The sequence below is a fragment of the Vanacampus margaritifer genome, chromosome 20 (assembly GCF_051991255.1).
Source record: "Vanacampus margaritifer isolate UIUO_Vmar chromosome 20, RoL_Vmar_1.0, whole genome shotgun sequence".
Lineage (NCBI taxonomy): Eukaryota > Metazoa > Chordata > Actinopteri > Syngnathiformes > Syngnathidae > Vanacampus > Vanacampus margaritifer.
In genome coordinates this window covers 15,883,058-15,904,252 of record NC_135451.1, presented here as the reverse complement: position 1 = coordinate 15,904,252, position 21,195 = coordinate 15,883,058, and the positions used below count along the sequence as shown (strand labels likewise).

Here is a 21,195-nt window from a genome sequence, read left to right as displayed (position 1 = left end):
TTTTTTATTGAAAAATGCAATTATTTTTATAGTTTTTTTTAAAATTAAAGGTGTTTAAAAAAAATTCATTTACAATTTTTAGTTTAATGAAGTTTGTAAGTTTAATTTAAGAATACTGTTGTTTTTGTTAAAACAAAAATATATAGAGAGAGATTTAACAGTGGTGGATTTAATTTTGGGTAATTTTCTTTAATTTGATGCCAATTACATTTAATAAATTCAATTTATTATAATATTCTTTTTCAAAAATGTGCTTTTAAAATTGTGTTTTCATCTGATATCTGATGATGTGTTTAATTTGATATATTTGTATTTTTTACGCTCTTTAAAACAATGGTATTAGTGATTAAACCAGAAATTTAATTTATTATTTTATTTTTTTATTGAAAAATGCAATTATTTTTATAGTTTTTTTTAAAATTAAAGGTGTTTAAAAAAAATTCATTTACAATTTTTAGTTTAATGAAGTTTGTAAGTTTAATTTAAGAATACTGTTGTTTTTGTTAAAACAAAAATATATAGAGAGAGATTTAACAGTAGTGGATTTAATTTTGGGTAATTTTCTTTAATTTGATGCCAATTACATTTAATAAATTCAATTTATTATAATATTCTTTTTCAAAAATGTGCTTTTAAAATTGTGTTTTCATCTGATATCTGATGATGTGTTTAATTTGATATATTTGTATTTTTTACGCTCTTTAAAACAATGGTATTAGTGATTAAACCAGAAATTTAATTTATTATTTTATTTTTTTATTGAAAAATGCAATTATTTTTATAGTTTTTTTTTAAATTAAAGGTGTTTAAAAAAAATTCATTTACAATTTTTAGTTTAATGAAGTTTGTAAGTTTAATTTAAGAATACTGTTGTTTTTGTTAAAACAAAAATATATAGAGAGAGATTTAACAGTAGTGGATTTAATTTTGGGTAATTTTCTTTAATTGGATGCCAATTACATTTAATAAATTCAATTTATTATAATATTCTTTTTCAAAAATGTGCTTTTAAAATTGTGTTTGCATCTGATATCTGATGATGTATTTAATTTGACACATTTATATTTTTTACGCTCTTTAAAACAATGGTATTAATGATTTAACCTGAAATTGAATTTATTATTATTATTTTTTTTTTTATTAAAAATTTTTTTTTTTTTGTTATATATATATATATATATATATATATATGGATTTAGTTTTTGGTAATTTCTTTTTTATTTAATGCCATTAACACTTTGTAGCTTCATTAAATTTTAAACACTTTTTTTTTTTAAATATAATTGTATTCATGTTCTTTTTATTTTTTTAATATAGTTGTTTTAAACTTTAGTTCATTTTTGAGGCACACACACAAATACACTCACAGGAAATACTATTACCAGTACCACTATTGTTGTTATTATTATTATTTTTACAAATTCAAGAGAAATTAAATAATATTTTGTTAGTGATTGTGAATGGAAGTGTAATGCATGTGCAGTCCAGCGGGGGGCGCACTTCTCAGCGTTCACAAAGTGGCGAGATAAGAAAACAGTCAAGAATAAAGTCATGAAAGTCAAAGTGAAAGTCCAAAAAGTGCTGCACTCACAATTGCAAAGTGTGTCCGCTGTGCGTCCGGTCCACGTGACCTACATGAAGAAGAGAGAGAAATTAATTTTGCCGCAGGCATTACGGCGCACGATGACGTGGGCGTAATTTTAAAAGCCGGCCTGAGGTTTGAGTGGCTTTCGCTAGCAAAAAAGATTAACGTTGGATTAAAAAAGGTTAAAAATAGAGAAATCCTTTTTGCAGATGAGCAGATTGATTAAAAATGGCGAAAGTCGTCAGTATGCAGCCGATGCAGGTTTGGGCGCACATTTGCTTACCTTGCAGACTCCAAATCCTTCTCCAAACATTTCAGATTTTTATCAGTAGTGAAGACACTTGGATTTATATGTGCAAATGTCTCCCCAAAAGCCGCGCTTTAAGTTCTAATTTCGATTGGGAATTGGAGAACAGATCCCTCTGGTGCATTGCAACAACATCACGCGGCTCCCTCCTGTGGCAGTAACAGGAAAGACAGCGTGCTTGACATGGATGGATGGACTGAAAAAGAAGGAAAAGAAAAAAACATGCTACAAATCATGACATTTTATTTGGGACACAACAGTATAAAGGCATTAAAAGTGAGAAAAATATGCATCTGCTTAAATTGAAAAACTAAATATATATTTGTTTTAATGCAGGGACAGACTGTACAGTGTACACAATATAATTATGTCATATAAATAATAAATCATTTTCACACTCATAACAGGCCAATGAGGTCAATCACAAAATGAGTTTGACACCCCTGATCCAATATGGAGGACCAAAATTGACCAAATTCCAAATAAATAAATGACTAAAAGCAAAAATTAAAACGGATAGAAAAAAATATAAAATATATAAATATATTATATATACACAAATAAATAAATATATAAATAAATGGAAATAAAAACAGCTATAACTATAACTATATTTAATTTTTGAATTACATTTTTTATATTCGTTTTCATTTTCACTTTTAGTCATTTATTTATTTGTTTTTAATTTTGGCAGTTTTGGTCCTCCATAGATCCATGCTAATTTCCATGAGCCCATCTGAGGCATTTTGCATAATAAGCATTTAGTCAAACGTGTCGGTGTTTAATTATAATATATATAATTAATATTTCTTGTTCCTTGTGTCAAAACTTACAGTCGACTTAAAGTGAGACTGAGAAACAAAAACAAAAATTTTATACAACAATTTTTTTCTCCTTCTCAATGATGATGACGGCCAATTAATTCGAACATATCAGTAAAAAAAAACCATCTGAAAATAATAATAATACAAAAATGACCCTCAGTACGTTATTGTTATGATCATTACTGCCGGAGAATTGTGAAAAAACGGCAGCGAGTCAAATCTTTTGTTCTTCTGGGAACAAGTGAGGGAAAGTCCCGCCCGCCCGCGTGATGTCACGACAAGCTAACTCGCTAACGCTAACGTTGCTGACACGCTGCTCAACAACGGCGCGCCGATTTCTCCGATAATACCGACACTCATATTGATCCATCCTCCATATCGATCTGATCATTATCGCTCGTAGGGCTGTTTTGACGTGTTTTTTTTCATTCCATCTGGTCTGAGAGGTTCGACTGCGCTACAAGGCAGAGATTTGCAGAGTAAATCAAAGCGGCCAATTTCCTGCACTGCAAGGAAAACCCCCCGACAGGAGAAGGAGTGGATAACGTCGCAGCGTTTGCCCGCCGCTTCCTGCCACACACAAAAAAATAACACACACTCGAGATTTATTGTTCCTCTGCAGGCTGTCAAGTGGCGGACATTTTGATTTTGAGACCGCAGGGATTTTGGGGCGGTTTTTTGGAGCTGTAAGAGCAGGAAGCAGGATGGAATACGCAATGGAAATGTGTCGATGCAGCTTCTCGCATTTAGATAATTGGATGCGGGCCACATTTGGTGGAATAGCGAAACAAAAGGGACACGGGTTCGGAATCAGCACACAACGCTGCTGACTGTTTTTGCTGACGTTCATATCTGCAAACTTTGCATTTCTGTCAGCTGTTTACTTTATTTACTTTAAATTTAATTCTTCAGATATTTTGAAAATTTGGAATAATTTATTTACTTTAGTTTAAGTTTTTATGTAACTTTTGAAAACATGCTACTGTCCCTTGGAGATCCCAGAACTTTTTGTTAGATTTTTTTAAACAAAGATGTCTATTGACTATGATTTTTTTTTTTTAAACATCCCAATATTTTACGAACCCTAAAATGTGTTCAAAAATTCCCCCGCCCCCCCCAAAAAATAAGAGCTGAAGTTTGTACTTTTTCAAATTTTTAGGCCAATATTTGCCCTTTTAGTGAAAATGAATATCTGCTCCAAATATCGATTATCGGCGTCCTTGACTACTAATAATCGATATCAACTACATTTGCATGCATTTGTTGCTCAGTGAGATACAGAGAATTTTATTTATTTATGGTATTATTTAAATGAACATTTTATAAATAAAATAAAAAATTTAAAAAAACTGCTGACACTGGGAACTCCCTACACTTTAAAAATAAATAAATAAATAAATAAATACAATTCAGAAATGATGTTGAAATTTTGGAAGACTTTATTTACAACAGAAAACTTAAGGCTTAGTTTTTAATTTAGCTCAATACATTCTGATGACCCTGGTAGCCATCTGCAATTTTTGTTATAATTTTTTTAAACTGTCCATTAATTAATTTAAGCATGTCAATTCTTTATAGGTTTAAAATAAAAATAAAAAGTTTTCTTTTTTTTGGGGGGGGGCTTGAAATATCGGTTTTCGGTCACCTTGACTACTAACGATCTGTATCGGCACTTATCGGCCTACCACGACTGGCTATTGTTGCCGCTGCTCACGCTCACTTGACGTCACGTCGCGCACAAGCGATGGTTTGTAGTGGCTTTGCCGGCTGAGTGAATGCCATGCGCTTGTTTTTTTGGGTGGGCGGAGCCCGCGAGCTCTGCTGGGAAGCGCAGAGGGAAGCTGCCGTCCCAGCAGGGGAAGTAACACACAAAAGCACGCTGACGTAACGACAATCACCTTCTGTTATGGCAGGTGTGCTTTTTTTTTTTTTTTTTTTTTTTTCTTGAGCTTTTTCACAGCATCTCTTATTCAAGTCATGCATGTGGAGTGTTTTGTTTTAGATAATTACGGCATTGTTGATTTTACGGGGTTTAACAAAAAAAAAAAAAATCAAATTCAAAATAAAAGTATCTGATTGTATTATTTCCAACAGAGAAGCTAACTGTGTTGGGTTTGAGAGTTTCCACTGTTTGTTTTAGCTTCCTTTATCAAAGCGCTCATCCTCTTTATTTACTGATGCCATTGTGTGGAAACGGAGATGGCGGGGCACCTCGGACGCAGGCCCCCGAGGTGACGGCAAACGGGCCTTCGGGGAACGTCGGAATGAAATATGCTCGGAAATAAAAAAATAACATGAAGGAAGGTGAAAGTGAAGCGCTCGCACCTCCGCTCGCCGGCCCCGCCCCATCCATCTGCTCCCGTGACCGAGTTCGTCTTTAATCAGCCCGAGTGAGAGCAAAAGCAGAAGTCGCCGATCCGACCCGTTTCCAACCAATGGCGGCCAGTAAGGGGAACAACGCCAGGGAGGAAGCACTCGCGCTCACACTCACACACAACTCAGTGCATTTCCTCTATAAAAGCACAGCTGCCAGAAAAACAAGATTCTTTCTCCGCTTTGATGAAGGCGATGACATCATCGAGTGTGTGCGTGGCACTTAAACGATGAAGTAGGCGGCACAAAGAGCAAAGCTGACCCGAGAAATTTTGTTGTTGTGTCGAGGAGCTAGCTAGCTAGCTAGCTACGTTGCAAAACAGAAAAATAACTTTTTCAGCCTATCCAAGATAGCTAGCAATATAGCTAGCTAACAAACAAACATTTTGAGAGAAAAAATGGCAAGACATGGGAAGTGTGTGTGTGGGGGGGGGGGGGGCGTCCTACCTATTGTGGAAATACACACACCTCTGCCTTACGCAACTACAGCAGGCAGACTTGAGTTTCTACTTCTTGTGTATTCTATAAACCAACTGTTGCAATTCACTATTGTCGGTACAAAAACACACCCAAGAAATATCATTTAAAGTATGTAATTTTCCGTTCGACTGACTAACTCGTAAAACAACTTAATCATGTACAATTCAGAATGACTTTTAACACTATGCTAGCTAACTAGCAAACAAGCTAGTTATCTAACTTTGCAAAGTTTGTGGTAAATATAATGAACCCGCCAAATAACAAGTAAACTACCTCAATTACAAGCAAGCTACCTATCTACTTAACAACCTAGCAAACTGCTAAATTAGCCAAATAGCACACTAACTTCTACAACAGCTTTAACATTTTTCCAAATACACTTAGCCGAAAGTCAAACAACTTTAAACCCTACTCAAGCCGACTAGCAAAAACAACAACAAAGCTAACTAACTACCTAGCAAACTAGCTTAAAAACAAACACCAACTAGCTACCTACCATCCTAGCTACTGACCCATCAAATTAGCCAAATTGCACATGAACTAACTAACTACCTATAGAAACCCCCTCAGAAATAGAAAATCATTTTGAACGATATACGCGAGATTAAGCGCATCAAATATAAGGTAGCGCAAATGCTAGCAAATTAGCCCGCTAAAGTCAAGCCCAAATGTCTTTAAACAATATCAAGGTGTGTGGACACGGCCTCCAAGTCTTCCAGGGGCCTCGTATGGCGTATCGATCCAGATTCTTTCCGATCAAACACGCGCTATTGATGGCTAGCACGTTTGTGGGCTATCGACATGTTTGGTCACCTTTTAGCGTTGCGCACACGAAAGGGTGACCAATCAATGGACGCGCAGATTGCAGCTCACAAAGGCCGCACTGTCTCTCCCGTCACCAAATCAATTGATTAGCAATGATTGGTCGCTGGCTAATACATCCAGCGTCAAAGTCAAAGCGGCTTGTGGACTTGAAGACGACGCGAGGGGTTGAACGCAGGTCAGCTTATTTGTTATTAAACACAATAACAACACTTGTTAGCGACATCATTCTCACTTGACTTTGTCAGCACAAAAGGCCAACGCACAATTACTTTGACGCTAATTTTTTTTTTTCTCTTGGCACCGCTTATTGTTTTCTGTCTTTGATGCTGGAAACGACAACTCATTGATGAAATTTGCTCACAAATGACCGGATTTTCTCTTAGCTCGAGTTACTTTCAGCCTGGTCTGACCCTTTAAGCTAGCCAGCTACAAGTAGTTAGCTTACAAAATGAATACAAGCTACCTATCAAGCTAACTCGCTAGCAAACCTGCATAGAAAGATACTAGCCAACTAATTAACTAAAAAAGCTAATAATAAGCAAACAAATTAATAACTAACAACTGTGGTTAATTAAAGTATCTTACCAGTGAGTAAACTAGGTAAGGCACTGACTAACCAAAACATTAGCCAACAAACAAACAAACTGAAAATCTCCTACCAAAAAGCTCGCCGACATTTTAGTCTGAAAGTGTCAAGGCCAGATTTTGTTTTCAAACAAGAAAAGAAAGGGGTCTTCCTAAAATAGACGAGGGGTCTTATCAGTTTGTGAGCGGGTGGCAGCGCAGTTGGAAACAATGCACGGCGAGGCGCGATGGCGGTCAGAGTTGGCCTCATATTGCCAGCGACCTGTCAAGGAGCCCCGAGAACAGGAAGTGCCGGCGAGCTCTGTCCTTATGGATAAAGTCATAAAATGATAAACACGCTCTTCAATTAGCCTCGGCCCGGCCAGGACAATGAGCGGTCGCCGCTGGGCGGGGGGGGGGGATGCGGTCAAATGCTAATTCCACCAATATCAATTGTGCTAATCACTCAACAAGGTGTTATCATGCACAATTAACAATCTCTTACATTTTTTTTTCTTCCCGCTTTCCATTCGCACTTGACGCCGATGGAGGGGCTGCAAAAGTTGGCACATGGCAACAGCGTGTGATGATGCTGACGATTGGATCAGAGAAAGCGCGATGAGGTGAGCGAGATTTTTACTTTTCAAAGAAAAACACCAAGGATAAAAATCATTCTTTAACCACTAGATGGCGTATTGCTAACCAACTAGCCAGGTAGCTGCACAGAAAACCAAATAAATAATAATTAAATGAATGATTGACTAAATTAACAAGAAGATAGTTACTTAGCTAAGTGTTAATTGTAGTGGAAAAATAAATGAATAAAAAGAACGCTTGAAGTGCTTCTTCTTCTTTCAGCATTCATTCCCACAATAAAGCTGCTAGCAAGCTAACTGGAAAAGGAGAACTTTTTAACCAACAATGAAATGACAAACTAGCTAGCTAATCTTTTTAATTAACTAGCTGTCAAGCTCATTAAAGACCTGGGTAGCTAACTACCGGTAAGTGAATAACTAAACAGAAGCTGGTGAGCTACCTGGAAAGTGAGCTTGCTAACTTTAGTGAATAACTAGCCTGGCTAGCTCGCTATGCTACCTCAATGTGATTGGCAGCTGACAGCCAAAGGGAATGAAACTTTTATGATAATGAGTATAAAAGGTGTCAATGCTATTCTGAGATGTTTTTCGCTCCTCTTTTTCATCACCTGCCATATTGAGTAACCCGACACCCCCCCCCCCCCATATACCACCACCAATACACCGACAACCCCCCCCACCCCCTCCTACGCCACCTCGTTCCCAAGAGCAGGTGTTGAAGAGGGAGGACGTGGTGGTCTAATCAGACAATCACAACACTTCCTATCTGAGGGGCTGATAATGACACGTGTCTGCTCGCTGCAAACAATGCATGCCAAAAAATGGCAATGACAGAGCAGACCTCCACCAAGGCACATTCTAGCCTCATTTGGGGTTTCCACAAAAAAAATACGTTTGGATGCACTATTGGCGAATATTTAGGTCAATTCATGCCACACACCGAGGGAAAAAAAAATTCCAAATGGATCAATGCAGAACAGAATAATCTAAAATTCATCCTGCAATGGAGAAACTCGGGTTTTATGGAATCCTACATGTATCAATAACTGTTAATCGACTGGTGACTAATTAGTAGTAAGAATGCTAATGCTAACACCGCCGCCGCGCATTATGCGATCCCCCAGAAGGCCACCCGCGGCCATTAGCGCGACCGGCGTCCCCGCCCGCCGCTTGCCGTGCCCCCGCCCCCGCGCAACCACCACCCCCGCCGCTTTGTACGAGGCGGACAGCTTGTGCTGCCGCGCCAAGGACAGGAAGCGCTCGCCGAGGGGACAGGAAGTGCTCACCGCCGCCGTTAGCCGAGGCCTGGAACTGAGATAATGCTATTGTGTAAGCAAGCCCGCTTGACCTCTCCCTGGAGCGCTCCCCCGTCCCGAGGCTGGCGTCGAGAGGACCCGGCCCCCGCCCTGCCCCAGACTCCCCAGGCACGGGGCGTAGGGATGGGAGGGCTCCCAGCGCGGGCCTGACTGCGAGCTTCACCTTAGCGGAGGAAATGTGGCGAGGTCGCCAGACTTGATGACTTCGCCAATCAAACGACGGCGCGTTCCACGCCCAGACATTCCCAGAGACACCCCCGCACGCCGCGTCTCGCTGCTAAAATGGCCGATGACAGCATTACGGCGCACATCGGCTCCCGTGCCGACCTCGAGTTCCGCATGGCTCGGGGTCGCCCTGTAAGCGAGCCCTCGTATTTCTGTCAACCCTTTTTGATGCGGGAAAAGCGGGACGGCGACGAGACGGGGGGGAAAAGCGGCTGCCGGCGGTGATAAGAAGGCAACAAATGCGCTTTTGCTGAAGCAACAAACAGCTCCGCAGAAATCGGCTGCGCGGGCGCTGGTGTGTCACGTTAACCCCTCGCTCTACAGGAAGGACACCCGGGTTCAAGTGTAAACGAGGCTATACACACACACAACAGCAGGGCCAATAGAAAAAATTGCAAAAGCAATCGTCTACAGTTGTATATATATATATATATATTAGGGGTATTGGAAAAAATCGATTCTGCAATATATCGCGATATTACAGCGCACAATTCTCGAATCGATTTTTAAACATCAATTTTTTTAGGGGAATATTCAACAAAACATCTTACTTAGGGTTAGGATTCACACATTAAGCACACAAAAAAATTATATTAATGGAACATTAAGCCTTAATATTTGATTTCAGTGCTGTTCAAAAATGAAACAGATAAATAAATACATTTTTATACAAATCTTACAGTGTACATGATTAGTATTTTCTAAATTTGAGATTTATAGATTCGTAGCGGGATTAATCGGTATTGAATCGAATCGTGACCTATGAATCGTGATACAAATCGAATCGCCAGGTACTAGGCAATTCCCACCCCTAATAAATATATATATATATATATATATATCTGTGCTTCTCAATAATTTTTTGTTACTAGATGGAAGAAAATACTTCTCACACACCCAATTCTGCGCCGTGACTTTAAATAGTATTATTTGCCTATAAAATTGTTGTAAGTACGCCTCTGCAGGGGGCTCATACGAGAGCGCCGCTGCCACCCACTGTAGTGGATGTGCAATTACACTTAATTCTACGAGTATCTTCCGCCCTCTTGTGGGACGGTTTATGACCAGGAACTATAAATGAGAAGAATAAAAATGTGCATTTTTAAAGGGACATTTGGCTCATGCAGCCATTTTCAGCAGCAAAAAGTTACGATTTTGTCATTAGCTGTTTCCTGAGCGCGTGTGATGTCATCTTCAGTTGACAACGAGTGGCAAAATGTGTTTTTAAAGATATTAATTGTACATGAAAAATAATCATTTATTTCATTCATTTGTAAAAAAAAAGAAAAAAAAAAGACATTATAGAATATTCAAGAGTTGTGTATTCATACTGGTATTGGTCTGAAAAAACATCGCTACCATACTAACATACATGCACATACTAATCCTACGTGAAAAAAATGCAGCAGGAATAGTCATCAACATTGTATTGTATACGAGTTCCTAATATTTTGATCCCAAAATATTAGGAACAGCTCCCAGTAATAAGATTTCTACAATACTGCATTACAACCACAATTTATCCTACTAGACGTTTCTCACATACCAGTCTTTTTATTTTAATATTTAATTTGTATTACATTGTTTTTCGTAACTCTAAAGTGTACATTTTGTCACGTTTTCAAATCAAGGCGAGGCATTTAAGCGTAACCTTCCAAATAAGGTCAACAGGAGGCAACTTTGAAACACCTTGCTGCGTTTTGACCACGCCCCCCCTGCGCGCCGATTGGTTGTCCGCGTTTATAAATAACCCCGGCACGCACGCGGAGTTGGTGCGCTTGCCAGCAGCGTCTCTATGGAGGCAACTAAACAATCCTAAACTCTCAAACAAGATTCGCAGGCGCGTTCCATCTTTTTTTCTTCCTTTTGATTTCAAGTCCTTTGGGTGAGAAAGGCCGCGAGAAACAAAGAGATGAGCAGCCCCGATGCGGGCTACGCCAGCGACGATCAGAACCAGGCAAGGTGCGCGATGTCAGTCATGATGCCTGGGATGGGACACTGCCAGTGGGTCGCCACCGCGGCCGCCGACCCCCTCAGCCCCCTCGGGGAGCCCAAGGCCAAGAGCGAGGCGCCCGCCGGGCTGGGCTCGGCGGCCGCGGCCGGCGGGAACCACCAGAGTCGCGGCAAAAGCGAGCCGAGGATCCGCCGCCCCATGAACGCGTTCATGGTGTGGGCGAAGGACGAGCGCAAGCGGCTGGCGCAGCAGAACCCCGACCTGCACAACGCCGAACTCAGCAAAATGCTCGGTAAGTCGCGCGTACGCTTTTTGGGTACTCTACGCGGTTATTTGACTTGATTAGATGAGGGCTTCGGTTATTTTACCCAGTTGGTTCCATTAGGTTTGGTTTGACAGGTTAAAAACATTCAAACGGGACATTTCCTTGAATGCATCAACGTTACTGTAAAAAACGGTTTAATGTAAATATTACAGCTATAATTTTTTTTAAACATAAGTCTATAATGCATTACTATAACTTTTATTGTACTTAAACACAAACACTTTTATAATAAAATTACATGACATGACGCAATTCACGGCAGTTGGATATCGACTCCTTTCACACTTTTCAAGTCCAAAAATTATATGACGGTCATATTTGCAGTCATCAAATATCAGCGAGTGGACTTACAGTGTTTACATTATGATGTATGTCATATATTGTGATCCAATTTTGTCATTAAACAGAATGTACATTTTTTTGCATTTTTACCATTCAATGGAATTAAAATGTCATAAGGCAACTCAAATGTGATATTAATATAAAACGTCACCTTTGTTTGAGTCAAACATCAGCATGTGGACTCGACGAGTATTTTCATATCACATATTTCACATTGACTTCAATACGTGTGGCTAAGATTTGTTCCGCGGCAATCCACAGGTGGTCGGATTTAGAGTTTCAATCATTTTATAATTTCCGTTTTTATTCCCCTCATATTGCTGTAATATTATGTTAATTGTATTGAAAAAAAAAACAAAAAAAAAAACGATGATTGATGTATGGATGTCAGAAATAATATATTATGATATATCCCAGTCATTTTAATTGGCTCAAAGTTCAAGTAAGGGTTGATTTGCTCAATTTCTTTTACAGACATTTATTTTTTTATTTTTGTTGTTGTTTTGGACGGCTTTTTACTGTCACTCTCCCCCAGTTTGTTCGGTTAATTAAATTTTTTTATTGGGGGGGGGGGGGGGGGCAGCTCACAACGTAAGCACTTTTGGAAAATTATGTTTTGATGGCATAAACACAACTAGCTACATGCTACAGGTTTCGCTTTCTGCTTCAGTTTCTTCTTTAGTTTCTTCTTCTTCCTTCTTTTTCTTCTTCTTCTTTTGTAGTTTCTTCTTCAAGTTTCTTTTTTCTTCTTTAGTTTCTTCTTCTTCTCCTCCTCCATTTCAGCACTATGAAAGAAGCCTAAAGCTTAATTTATACTTTTGTCTAGAAACATATTTAAGTCTGTACGTTGAAAAAAATAATAATAATGCAAATTCTGGCACTTCCGAGGTGGAAAAATACTATGATTTTTTTTTTTTTTTTTTTTTTAGGTGGACATTCATTTTATTCACTTCAACTTAGTTCCTTGACACCAAAATGACGCAAACACTGCTATTTAATTATTATTATTTTTTTAATGGTACTTCTATCACATATTATCCATTTTATTGCAAGATTTTGTGGTGATTATTTTTCCCACATGGACAAACTCGAGTGTGAGGAAGGAAAAAAAACAAAACAGAAAACGTCCAAAGTTTGTTATCATTTCACGCTGCACGTCGATGGTCAAAAACCAACATGGTTAGCTAATTGAATAAAGCCTAGCAATGGAACCAATACAGAACATGTGGTTTGGATGAAGGGAGGACGAAAACAGAGAGCGGTGCACTTTCAATGGCTTGGAAGAAAATGGCGTGAACTTCGTTTGCCGACCTGCGTTAGCCTCAAGTGACGCCGTCACGCTACACACACAGTGGCTAACCGTTTAGCCAGGTCATCACGAGCCAGACCTAAACTCCACAGGTCGGGTCTGTTTTTTAAAGGCACACACGCATTCAACGTCACAGATACCAGCAGCACCTCGCATGCATATATTAACCTAACGGCCGTGTCGCCCCCTGCAGGCAAGTCGTGGAAGTCGCTGCCGGCGGCCGACAAGCAGCCGTTTGTGGAGGAGGCGGAGCGTCTGCGGGTTCAACACATGCAGGACCACCCCAACTACAAGTACCGGCCCCGCAGGCGCAAGCAGGTCAAGCGGATTAAGCGGCTCGACTCCGGCTTCCTGCTGCACGGGGCTTCCGAGCACCGGGTAGACGGGGCGGGGCCGGCCTACCACGAGCACGCCGGCTTCCCGCCGCAGATCCCGCAGCAGCAGCAGCAGCAGCCCCTCGGCCACTATCGCTCCGACCCCCTGGGGTGCCCCTCGTACGAGAGCTACAGCCTCCCCACGCCCGACACGTCGCCCCTGGACGCCGTGGACGCCGACGCCATGTTTTTCCCGCCGCAGGAGGACTGCCACATGATGTACGCCTACCACCCGCAGGCCGGCGAGTACCAACACCAGGAGCCCCTCCTCCACCACCACCACCACCATCCTTCCTACATGGGGGGCCCCAACCCCTTGACCGTGTACTACGGTCACCCCAAGCGGCACGCCGGGGCGGGGCAGCTATCGCCGCCGCCCGACTGCGCCGGGTCCGACAATGCCGAGCTGCTCTCCGAGGTGGACCGAAGCGAGTTTGAGCAGTACCTGGGCTCGTCGGCGTACGGGGCCCCGCACGAGGGGCCCGCACAAGGGTCCGAGGGCCTCATATCGTCCGTGTTGTCGGACGCCAGCACCGCCGTCTACTACTGCAGCTATAACAACTCGTAAAACCTCGGCACCACATTGGACTTTTTTTTTTTCTACTGAACTCCAAGGTCAAACTACTGAAGGATGTTTTTTTTTTTTTTTGTATTTGACTTGCTTTACAAGTCGTTTTGTACAGTCACTATTTCAAAGTCTTTGTATGTAAGGAGATTTTTTTTTTTTTTTTATACTTTTGCACTTTTGGCTAATAAATTTTGCAAACAAATCAATGATTGTCTGCTTTTATTTTTCCAGTGTTGGTGATTAAATATGAAAACTGTGGAAAATTGCTAAAGGTGAAAAGTGTCAAGTAAGAAATGTTTCGATAGCCGTTTGACTGCCACTACGGCGAGTTTGCAAAAAAATGACACGGGGGATCTGCGTGACACTTTGCGGAGGAGCAGCACAAGGGCAAATGAAAAAAATACGGTAAATGTCAGTCAAGTGTGGTTTAAAGTGGGAGGTTGCATTTTGCTAGCCGCTTGTCAGTTTTTGTCACTTTTACCAAATTACAAATGTTAGAAGTGCTAACGTGAGTAGCGACATTTTGCTAGCTGATTTTCCAGTTAGTGAGATAACAAAAAAAAAAAAATACATACACAGTTTCTACAACACTGTGCAGAGAGACCTTTTTATTTTATTTTATTTTTTTAAACTTTCTCTAACTAATATATTTTGAAAATAAATCAATCACTAAATGTAGAACACGCTAAAGGTGATACATAACTTTGAATAGCCGTTTTTTGGTTGGATTTGCGGAATTATGGGAAGACAACATCAAATGTTTCTGTAACACTATGTAGAGGAGTAGCGCAGTGGTGAAGGAAAAAAACGCCCCAAATGCCAATGGGGTCTGGTTTGATAACGGCTAATGGCGAAAACTGCTAAAGGCAAGAAGAGTCAATGTTAGAGCAGTTTGTTGGTCAGGTTAGCCCCCCCCCACCCCCCTTTTCTCCAAAGTGAGTCTGTTTTGTGTGGTTTAACTATTCTTAAAAAAAAAAAAAACATAGCTCCACCTATAAACTGCAACAAATATTTTTTTGTTGCTATTCTTTTTTTAATCACATTTGAAAAGGTGTAAATTTGGTCATGTCAACATAAATAAAGTAAAGGTCAAAGGTCAGCATCGCAACACTTGACCAAACCTTAGCATTTATGGAGAAACGCTGCCGCGCCAAACGACAGTGAGATGTTTCCTCCCCAAATGCGTTAGTTAAGAAGTGCGTACGAAACTGGCAGTACTTCAACATTAAATCAAAATCCAAAAAGTATCTCTCAGTTTCAAAAAGGCTGGTGACCCTTAGGGTAACATATTGATCGCCGTTTGTTGGTTGGGTCAGCTGTCTTACAGAAAGATTTGTTGAGTTGCGCAGGGGTGAAGAAAAAAAAACACCCCAAATGTTTCTCAGGTGCGGTTTGAGAATTTTTTGCGCTTAATCCACTTGCAATGCAGCCAAAAGTGACAAGCAGATCCTGCCTTGGCGGAGGTCCGCATTGTCGTTTTACACCTTGGGGCCGTTTTCACATTCTCCATTTTACGCTTGCTTGTTTCTCATCCAGCCTTTCACCTGGAAACCCGACGTGGCTCTTCCCACAGTCGGGAGGGCATACGTGAGTCACGTCACGTGACCCCCCGGCTTCCCGACCCGGATGGTTCCAGAGCTAATCTGTGTGCGCGAGAGTTACACACACGGCGCCGTGTTTTCGCAGCGCGAGAGGGCAGCTTACGCGGCGGACATCCTGTCTGCACATGATGTAGTGATTCACGCCGTGGCTCTTAAGATGGTCAGCAGATACAATGAAAAGAGCAGAGGACTCAGAATTGAACCCTGTGGAACACCGTACCTTCCATTATACACGTCAATTCCTATTTTTTGACCACTTTCTGTTTTTGTGCGACATAGTTAGCACGAAACGGTATTGTTCTCTCGGGTTGGTTGTCAGCCGGCGGCTTGTTTACTGTATTTCGAGCCCACAAAATCCCCTTTTAAAAATAGAGATTTCTCCTGCGTTGAAAGGAAGAGGGTCTTCGCCCTGACCTGCTGCTCTGTTTTTAGCTCTTTGGAGGAAACACGTCGCAGAGTTGCGCGCGCGTGTGTGTGTGTTTACTATTTGGCCCCGGGGCCATGCAGGAGAATCCCGTCTAATTGGCGTGAATGTGGTTCAATTGGGACGGCGGCTTGATCCCGCCTGTTGTTGTAGCTAACGGCTGCATAACAAGAGGCTCAAGGCCCTCATTACAATGCCCCCCCCCCCCCAACCACTCAAACGAGCTCCGGGCCACGGCAACGTGGGTGGGGGCTCACCTGCGTCAGCAAGCGTAGACGTGATATCATCTGGGGCCAATTTGGTGCTGAAACAGGAAGGAAATTAGGATTGGTAAAAAAAAAATAAAAAAATCTATAAAATGAGTTGGAACAAAAAGTGAAATTTATTGTTCATATTGTAGCATGTATGTGAAATTGTAATTTCATTTTGAGATTTATAAGAAAGATCAGAGAAAGAGAAAAAAAAATTGTGTTACATCTTATTTTATAACTACCGCATTTGTTTGATTTATTTTTAATTTGTATTTTTTTAAGTAACCCGAACTAAACTAGAATCAAACCAATTTGGTAGTTTTTTTTTTAAATCATGAAAAAAAAATCAATAAAATGAGCTGAAAATTTTTTTGGAAAATTATTGTTCATATTGTAGCACATTTATGAAATTGTAATTTAATTTTGAGCTGTATAAGTACAATCAAATAGAGAAAAAAATACAATAAAATACGTTTTGTGTTGTGTTACATCTTAGTTAGATTTTACTTCAAAAAAGGTTTTTACATTTGATTAAAAATGTATTTTATTTTTATTACACTTATTTTTTATGCTTGTGCACTTTAATATTTTCAAAATTATATGTATTTTTGTGTTTTCTTAATAACTAATAGATTCTTTTTAGTATAAAACTAATTAAAACATTATAGAATATTTTGCTGCATGACTTTTAAACTATTGTTTCTTTTTTGCCTGTATTCAAATGGAGTTATTTTAATTGTATTCCTTTTTTTTTGGTGTTATACATTCATGTATTATTTTTGAATAATTGCAATTTAATTTTTTATTTTTTTTATCATTTACATTATTGCTTGAAAATGTTGGTAAAAAAGAAATGTTTAAATTATTTTTTTTATTTTTATTGTGCCTACTTTTCTAATTAAAATGTGAATAATATCATTTTTTAAATACTGAACTCTTGCTTAACATAGTCAGCGTATTTATTTTTGTGTGAGCATATTCCGAAATGAAGCGGCACAAAGCCTGGGATGCGTGTGCGTGTGTGACAAGAGATTCCAGCCAACGTCCGTGCGGCGGCTTCAAATGACGCCAGCGGGCTTCATGCGAGCTCAGGTAGCCGCTGCACGGCCGCCGTTTATTTATTGATCTGCTGCTGCAGCACAAAGCTGCAACATCAGCTTTTTGTTTGGATTTGTACTTCCTTTTTTTTGGGGGGGGGGGTGTGGGGTGGGGGGGGGTATCGTTGCAGGGCTCATCGCTCATAAGAAGAAAAAGTGTTGCAGTGAGACGCAAAACTCTTCCGAGCTGCGGAATTTTCTTGCGTGAATGTAATCACAATAAATCACAACAGAATTGACTTTTTTAGGGAGTGTGTGGAGAGGATGGGGGTGCGCCAATTCTGTCACGGCGTTGAAGGGGGTGCATGACTAAAAAAAGTATGGGACATACATATGTATATATAGCACATGAAATTGGGAGATACAGTAGAGAACACAGGATTTGTTTAGATTTTTTAGTTTTTTTGAGGGGTGCACCATTTCTGCCGGTATGTTGAATGAGGTACAAGACAACAGAAAGAACCTATGGTGGGAAAAAGTTGTGCGCCAAATCAGGATATTGAAGGAGGTGTGTAGCTTAGAACTGACCAAATTTAGTGGGGTAAAAAATAAAAGGTGTGCGAAGTGGAAAGGGGTGCGCCAACCCTATTGGGATGTTGAGGGGGGTGCCAAGCCAGCACATGAAATTGGGAGGTACAGTAGAAAACACATTGATTTTTTTTGGGAGTGGTGCGCTATTTCTGCCAAGATGTTGAAGGAGGTACAAGACAACAGAAAGAAACTAAGGTGGGAAAAAGTGGTGCGCCAAATCAGGATATTGAAGAAGGTGTAGAGCTAAAACAGACCAAATTTAGTGGGGGCAAAAAAAAAAGTGTGTGCAGTGGAAAGGGGGTGCGCCAACTCTATTGGGATGTTGAGGGGGGTGCCAAGCCAGCACATGAAATTGGGAGATACAGTAGAAAACACATTGATTTTTTTTGGAGTGGTGCGCCATTTCTGCCAAGATGTTGAAGGAGGTACAAGATAACAGAAAGAACCTATGGTGGGAATAAGTGGTGCGCCAAATCAGGATATTGAAGGAGGTGTAAAGCTAAAACAGACCAAATTTTGTGGGGGTAAAAAAAAAAAAGTGTGTGCAGTGGAAAGGTGGTGCGCCAACTCTATTGGGGTGTTGAGGGGGGTGCCAAGCCAGCACATGAAATTGGGAGATACAGTAGAAAACACATTTATTTTTTTTGGAGTGGTGCGCCATTTCTGCCAAGATGTTGAAGGAGGTACAAGATAACAGAAAGGAACTAAGGTGGTAAAAAGTGGTGCGCCAAATCAGGATATTGAAGGTGTAGAGCTAAAACAGACCAAATTTTGTGGGGGTAAAAAAAAAAAAGTGTGTGCAGTGGAAAGGTGGTGCGCCAACTCTATTGTGGTGTTGAGGGGGGTGCGCCAAGACAGCATGTTGAAGGGCAATTTAGCTATAATCAGTGTGATGGTTAAGGATGTACGTGACACTTAAAATGTAGACTACAAGAATTTAATCTACCAAAAATGTCGTTGTCTGGAGTTCTTTGTGGGTGGTTTAGGGGGTGCACTTCTGGTGCAAAGTCATTGCCATCCTCCAAGCGTCAGCCAGGGCGTGCCTTAAAAGTCCAGTAGCTGGAAAGAAGAAAAAAAACAAAACAACGCCTGCTACCTGTTTGATTTCGCATCACGCGCATATTCGAGAAGATATTTATACACCAGCCTGCGTGGGTGCGCGCGAGTGATGGGATCAGGAGGAAAATAAACGATGGAGTCAGCGTGTGCATGTGACTAAATTTAGCGCGCATCACAAGTGGACGCGGGTGCACGGCCGACACCATAAAAGCGATGGTTGGGGCGGCATGCGTGTGGATTAGTGTGAGCCTTTGGACGCACCCCTCCCTCGGCTGCAGCTGTCCCAAAAGGCTGCTTGTGCAATCTACTATCAATGACTTAATCAGCTAACACCCGTCTGCGCACCCCCAACACCAACACTCACTGACCTTTGAAACATCTTGTCATCATGCATTTGCTTTTTGGCATTAAAGTCAAGAATCACAAGCAAGCTGGGAACACAAAATTCACAAAGGCATTGGCACGCACCCTCTCATTCTGGCACGCACCCTAAAAAAATCTAAAATCAAATTCTATGCCACTTTCACTTTATGTAAGTGTTTTTTAAAAAAAAAAATTTTTTTAAGTCATGCATGCCTTTCAACATCCTGACCTAGCTACTTGGCGCACCCCCCAACCTGGAGACACACTCCCTAAAAAAAAACACACTCAAAAAGTCAAAACCCCTTGATATCTTATTTTCATTTAATGTAGAAAAATCTCTCACAAAGATTTTGACGCACCCATCCCGGGGATATGGCGCACCCCCACAAAACACCACCCTTAAAAAGTAAAAACAACAGCCCATTAAAAAAAAAAAAAACTGCAGATAGAGTTCATTTGCCCAAATTGTCAAGCTATGCACCCCTTCCACAACCTGACAGTGTTGGCGCACCTCCTAGATTTCCTATTTTACACATCACACACTCAAAATCTCCATTTTCCCTTGTGCATACCTTAAAAAAAGTCCTTTCTGTAGGCCACACAATATCTGGACTTGATGTTCATGTTGGGAAGAGGTGCACCCCAAAAATAAAAAAATCAAAGTTTTTTTTTCTTTCACTGTGCCTTTCTGAAGAGCATGTTTCCTTTTGAAGTCACGCACCCCCCTTCGACAACCTGTGAAGTGGCGCACCCCCAGACCCAGCACACACCTTTGGAATATTACTATTTTTTTAAACAGTTTTTATTTTCATGAAGTCATTCTTTCCTAAACTTCAACATCCCGACTTGGCGCACCCCCTCTCTTCTGCATATACTTTTATTTATTTATTAATTTCACACCAAACAACGAGATGAATGCTTAAACATAACACTGCAGCACAGAGCTTATCACAATATGACATTTTTGCAAAAGTAGCAAAAAAAAAATGTGTAAAGGTTTTTCTTTTTTATCGCAGCCACTGACAGAACAATTTTTCATGTTTTTTTTTTTTTTTGCTTTTTAGCTTTGGTGGGTTGCTCGGAGCATTCGGGACAATTTTCAGCTGGCGTCCACGCCGGCGTGCGTCAAGCTCGTAAGCAAGATGACGACATGACTTCCCGCGCAGCCGCGGCGCTCCGCCTTCTCCCAGCTGCTCGTTCGCTTGCCGCCGGCGCACCGCCTCGCCTTTTGAAGGCGGCCACCGGCCGCGACTAAACAATGGGCGTGACTCAGCGGCGGGAAAAGGAAGACAATCGCTCGCAGGAGTGAATCAGGAGTCAAGGACGTCGCGAGGGTGACGCGGCACTCCGACCTACCGCTTGTTACGCCACCAGATGCGGCTCACGCTTTTAGGGCAAAAGTTCACTCTTTCAAAAACAATTTAAAAAAAAAAACAGACAAGCACATTGACGGACAGGAAAAGTTGCCATTCCATAAATGGAACAAACAGTCATGAATTTGTCGTTAATGTAAGTCATGTGGAATCCATGTATTTATAACTCTAAAATGTCATTAAAGTGTAATAAATGTGTATTTAACATAGAAGTGAAATTAACATTTCATTACTATGTAATTAAAGTAAGAATGAACTTAATGTGTATTTTATATTGAGGTCAAAGTGTAATTTGTCTATGAGCTTGTGTAATTAACGTGTAATTAACATATATTGAATTTATAGTTGTTTACATTGTTATTGATTAGGATTTTATCATGCAATGAATGTGTGTGTGTGTGTGTGTGTGTGTACCTTGTGCAGCACCTGCCACCACTTCCACTTGACGTGCATGAAAGACAGTCTGGGAACATCCTGTCATCGTGCGTATCCGACAGGAAGCGCTTCTCTGTGAAATTTGCACCCCCGC

General features: G+C 40.6%; 1 protein-coding gene and 1 long non-coding RNA gene across 2 annotated transcripts; one reads left to right on the top strand and one right to left on the bottom strand.

The window, feature by feature from the left end:
* Positions 1-1,526: 1,526 nt before the first annotated feature.
* On the bottom strand, positions 1,527-21,188 carry LOC144040132 (uncharacterized). The gene is made up of 4 exons (XR_013289649.1): positions 21,081-21,188; positions 16,250-16,296; positions 1,869-2,088; positions 1,527-1,631 (listed from the first exon to the last, which is right to left on the bottom strand). It is a non-coding gene; the product is annotated as an uncharacterized LOC144040132 (long non-coding RNA).
* On the top strand, positions 10,888-14,143 carry sox17 (SRY-box transcription factor 17). Its single transcript, XM_077553989.1, has 2 exons — positions 10,888-11,341; positions 13,219-14,143. The coding sequence occupies exons 1-2, from the start codon at positions 11,008-11,010 to the stop codon at positions 13,965-13,967; spliced, it is 1,083 nt and encodes a 360-aa protein (XP_077410115.1). The 5' UTR covers positions 10,888-11,007; the 3' UTR covers positions 13,968-14,143.
* Positions 21,189-21,195: the final 7 nt, after the last annotated feature.

What these genes read in the sequence shown, in the direction of transcription:
- sox17 (XM_077553989.1), top strand. Translation starts at nt 11,008, where the DNA reads ATGAGCAGCCCCGATGCGGGCTACGCCAGCGACGATCAGAACCAGGCA. An exon ending in CGAACTCAGCAAAATGCTCG is followed by an intron (nt 11,342 to 13,218) that starts GTAAGTCGCGCG and finishes CGCCCCCTGCAG; the next exon opens with GCAAGTCGTGGAAGTCGCTG.